Source organism: Octopus bimaculoides, chromosome 6, assembly GCF_001194135.2.
Source record: "Octopus bimaculoides isolate UCB-OBI-ISO-001 chromosome 6, ASM119413v2, whole genome shotgun sequence".
Taxonomy (NCBI): domain Eukaryota; kingdom Metazoa; phylum Mollusca; class Cephalopoda; order Octopoda; family Octopodidae; genus Octopus; species Octopus bimaculoides.
In genome coordinates, this window is record NC_068986.1 from 108,041,557 (window position 1) to 108,045,129 (window position 3,573).

The following is a 3,573-nucleotide window of genomic DNA, read 5'->3' on the forward strand; positions in this document are numbered from 1 at the left end:
ATATATATATATATATATATATATATATATATATATACATATATATCTACACACACACACAATTCCTGCTTATTGACAATTATTTGCTTAGGAAGAGGATATTGAAATATTGGAGCGCATGTGTGTGATTGTATGTACATACACATGCATTTTTGTTCATTTTTAAGGCTGTTCTCCCATGCTAACGTGAGTTACAGGTATATGTTATTAACGCATTGTTTTACAGCCAAATACCTTTCCTGTTGCTAACCCATACCGGTCTTTCCAGTACGGGTTTATTTATTCCACATTGTACTTAACTCATTGAATCTTTGTCAAACCAGTCATCCCATGCCAGCATTAAACAGACATTAAATGATGATGATCATTATTATTATGTTCATCTTCAAAGGTGCAAACCCAGCACAAAAAAAAGTCTTTTAATACTGAGACCTGTTGGGGCAAACAAAAGCAAAATCGTGATGGCACCTGTGCCCAGCGTCACCTTCCTGGCACTTGTGCTGGATGGCACGTGTAAAGACATTTGAGCGAGATTGTTGCCAGTGCCCCTAGACTGGCTCCTGTGCAGGTGGCATGTAAAATACACCATTTTGAGCGTGGCCGTTGCCAGTAACGCCTGACTGGCCTTCGTGCCGGTGGCACGTAAAAGCACCCACTACACTCTCGGAGTGATTGGCGTTAGGAAGGGCATCCAGCTGTAGAAACTCTGCCAAATCAGATTGGAGCCTGGTGTAGCCTTCTGGCTTGCCAGTCCTCAGTCAAATCGTCCAACCCATGCTAGCATGGAAAGCAGACGTTAAACGATGATGATGATAAGAGAAATGACAACACCGCCACCACTTGTAGCTCAGCACTTTTTGGAGAAAGGTAACTGTAAGTACACACACATATTGGACAGGCTTATTTTGGTTTTGGTCAACCAGATCCACTCAAAACAAATGTCTTGCTATAGAATACATACCAAAGATATGAAAATAGTATTTACCTTTTTGATGAAGAAAGTCTTCTAAACACATCACATCTGCATTCTCATTGGAACCTTGTAGTCCACAATTTTCACAGCCTTCTGCTCCTGACGAGTACCCACAATCACTTCCATTACTTGTCGTGTAGTTGGAACCAACAGAATTTAAAGTTGTAGTAGTTGATGAGGACGAGGATGAAGATGATGATGACGAAGAGGTAGCCATCCTATCTACGTTATGAACCAGGCCACAACACCGGCTCATGTTGTAGTACTCATCATCATCATAGTCATCTGCTTCTGTAGTCATTGTATGCTTGCTATTGCTGCTGTTGCTACTGCTATTACTACTACTACTACTAATGCTACTACTACTACTACTACTACTACTACTACTAGTGGTTTTAGTGGCGATGTTTGAAGTTGTTGTTGGTCGACATCTGCGACCGCACCGGTGTGTTAGCAGAGATGGCGGCGATGTAGACTGCTCTCGTTGTAGTACCCTAGATTTCGACACAGCCTTACCACAACAGGGCGCCTTCATATCTGCCACCTTTCGATAAATTTCATTGGTTGCCTTCTGACAGTTCTCTATGGAAACCAGTTTCATGTCATGATCGCTTCTGGAGATTTCCTTGTGACGACCATTGTAAATTCTAGAACTTTTCTTTGGACTATTATCACACTAGAAATAGAACACAAAGATGAAGAAGGATACACAGAATACTAAATAGGTAGCAATTCTAATAACAAATTAGTGAAATAAATAAAAACAGGTCAACTAGTGAAATTCAAATTACGATATATGTAAACGAAAGCAAAATCGTGATGGCACCTGTACCAGTGAAGCGCAAAGAGCACCATCCGAGCGTGATCGTTGCCAGAGCAGCTGCCTGGTTTCTGTACCGGTGACACATAAATAGCACCATTTGAGCATGATCGTTACTAGCATCACCTTACTGGCACTTGTGCTGGTGGCACGTGAAAAGACATTCGAGCAAGGCCGTTGCCTGTGCCGCTGGACTGGCTTCTGTGCAGGTAGCATATAAAATACACCATTTTGAGCGTAGCCGTTGCCAGTACCGACATTTATGATAAAGGTAGACAACGGAAAAGTTGTGAGTTTAAAGGGTTGTTAAAGTAGGAAGTAGTGTATCAAAATATCAAGTTATCTTTAGACCTGATTTGAATGGTTGCAAAAGCATAGATTCTTCTAAAGGTATTTAATAACCAAAGTAGATTAAGCCCACAAGCCAAAAACCGGTACACTCCATTCAACATGCTTCCAGTGTAGTTTTCATCAACCCAACATCTCTCACAAACCTTGGGTCAACGTAAGACTACAATGGAAAACATTTGTCCAGAATGCTGCTCCATGCGAAATACAACTCAAAATCACATAATTACAAAATGAAATTCTTAATTACACAAGTAATTAAGTTATCTCATTTTAAAGCTTATATTTTCAATAGAAAACTGAGAAAAAAGACTATCAAATACACTTGTAAAAATCTTAAATAAATTTCAATGTACTTTTAATAAAGTACCATTATAAAATAAACCCTTACTTTGCACTCCGAGGAAATTTGTTTGGTGAGGGGAGGGGAATCCACTTCGGACAGCTGGATTTTAGCTCGCCGCTTTTTCCTTTTTTCTCGTTTTAGTTCTCGTTTTTGTTCACGTAGTCGTTCTTCTTCGAGTAGTTCTTCACACATTAGTTCCAAGTTAGACACTCCCTGCTTTCGTTCCAATTCCATCTGTTAAGACAAGAATGGATAAAATGAGAAAATAGTGAAACTTTTTAGAAAAATTCTTCACCGAGAATATAAGACAAAAACTTCTTTATTATAAAGACAGAAAAAAAGTACATTTCTACAAGGCACCAGCAGCAGAACTTCTTGCAAGAAGCACAAATTGATCAGGTGGAATTTAAACTGAGAACAGTAATAGGAGTCATAGGCATCTATCAGTCTTGAGAGGCCATGGATCTGCATCCAAAGAAATCATGCCAGCTGCTGATGGTAGTGCAGTGTCTGTTATGGCTGTACAGGCCCACACAGGAGTCGCAGTAACACATACACCAACTGCATTTGAAGGATCTCCCTACCAATGCTACTCTTTCCTTTGATGGCGAGTTCCTGTTCTTCTTCCACTCACTTCATTCCCTTTCACAGTATTTGCCTCCGGTGTGGGTGATTATTTGAAACCTCCTCTTATCTCAGGATGTCCAGATCAAATGACTTCATATCTCTCTTACAGACATCTTTGAAATGAAGACAAAGATTCATCAAATAACACAAAGTCACTAAACCACCAACAACATAGGCATCCATCACCATTTAACGTCCGCTTTCCATGCTACCATGAGTTGGACAATTTGACTGGGGACTGGCAAACCAGATGGCTGCACCAGACTCCAACCTGATCTGGAAGAGTTTCTACAGCTGGATGCCCTTCTTAACACCAACCACTCAGAGAGTGTAGTGGGTGCTTTTTATGTGCCACCGGTACAAGGGCCAGTCCAGTGGTACTGGCAACGGCCATGCTCAAATGCTGTTTTTTACGTGCCACCTGCACAGGAGTCAGTCCAATGTTTTGCTCACATGCCA

The 3,573-nt window shown here is 40.8% G+C and overlaps 1 protein-coding gene across 1 annotated transcript in view; it reads right to left on the minus strand.

Annotated features, from left to right (window-relative positions):
* The window catches only part of LOC106867988 (gametogenetin-binding protein 2-like), an 89,645-nt gene that overhangs the window by 14,430 nt on the left and 71,642 nt on the right, over positions 1 to 3,573 (minus strand). The window contains exons 8-9 of the mRNA XM_014913073.2: positions 2,533 to 2,721; positions 986 to 1,649 (exon numbers count right to left, since the gene is read on the minus strand). Of these exons, the coding sequence (XP_014768559.1) occupies positions 986 to 1,649; positions 2,533 to 2,721 (853 nt within the window). The remainder of the gene's footprint in view (positions 1 to 985; positions 1,650 to 2,532; positions 2,722 to 3,573) is intronic.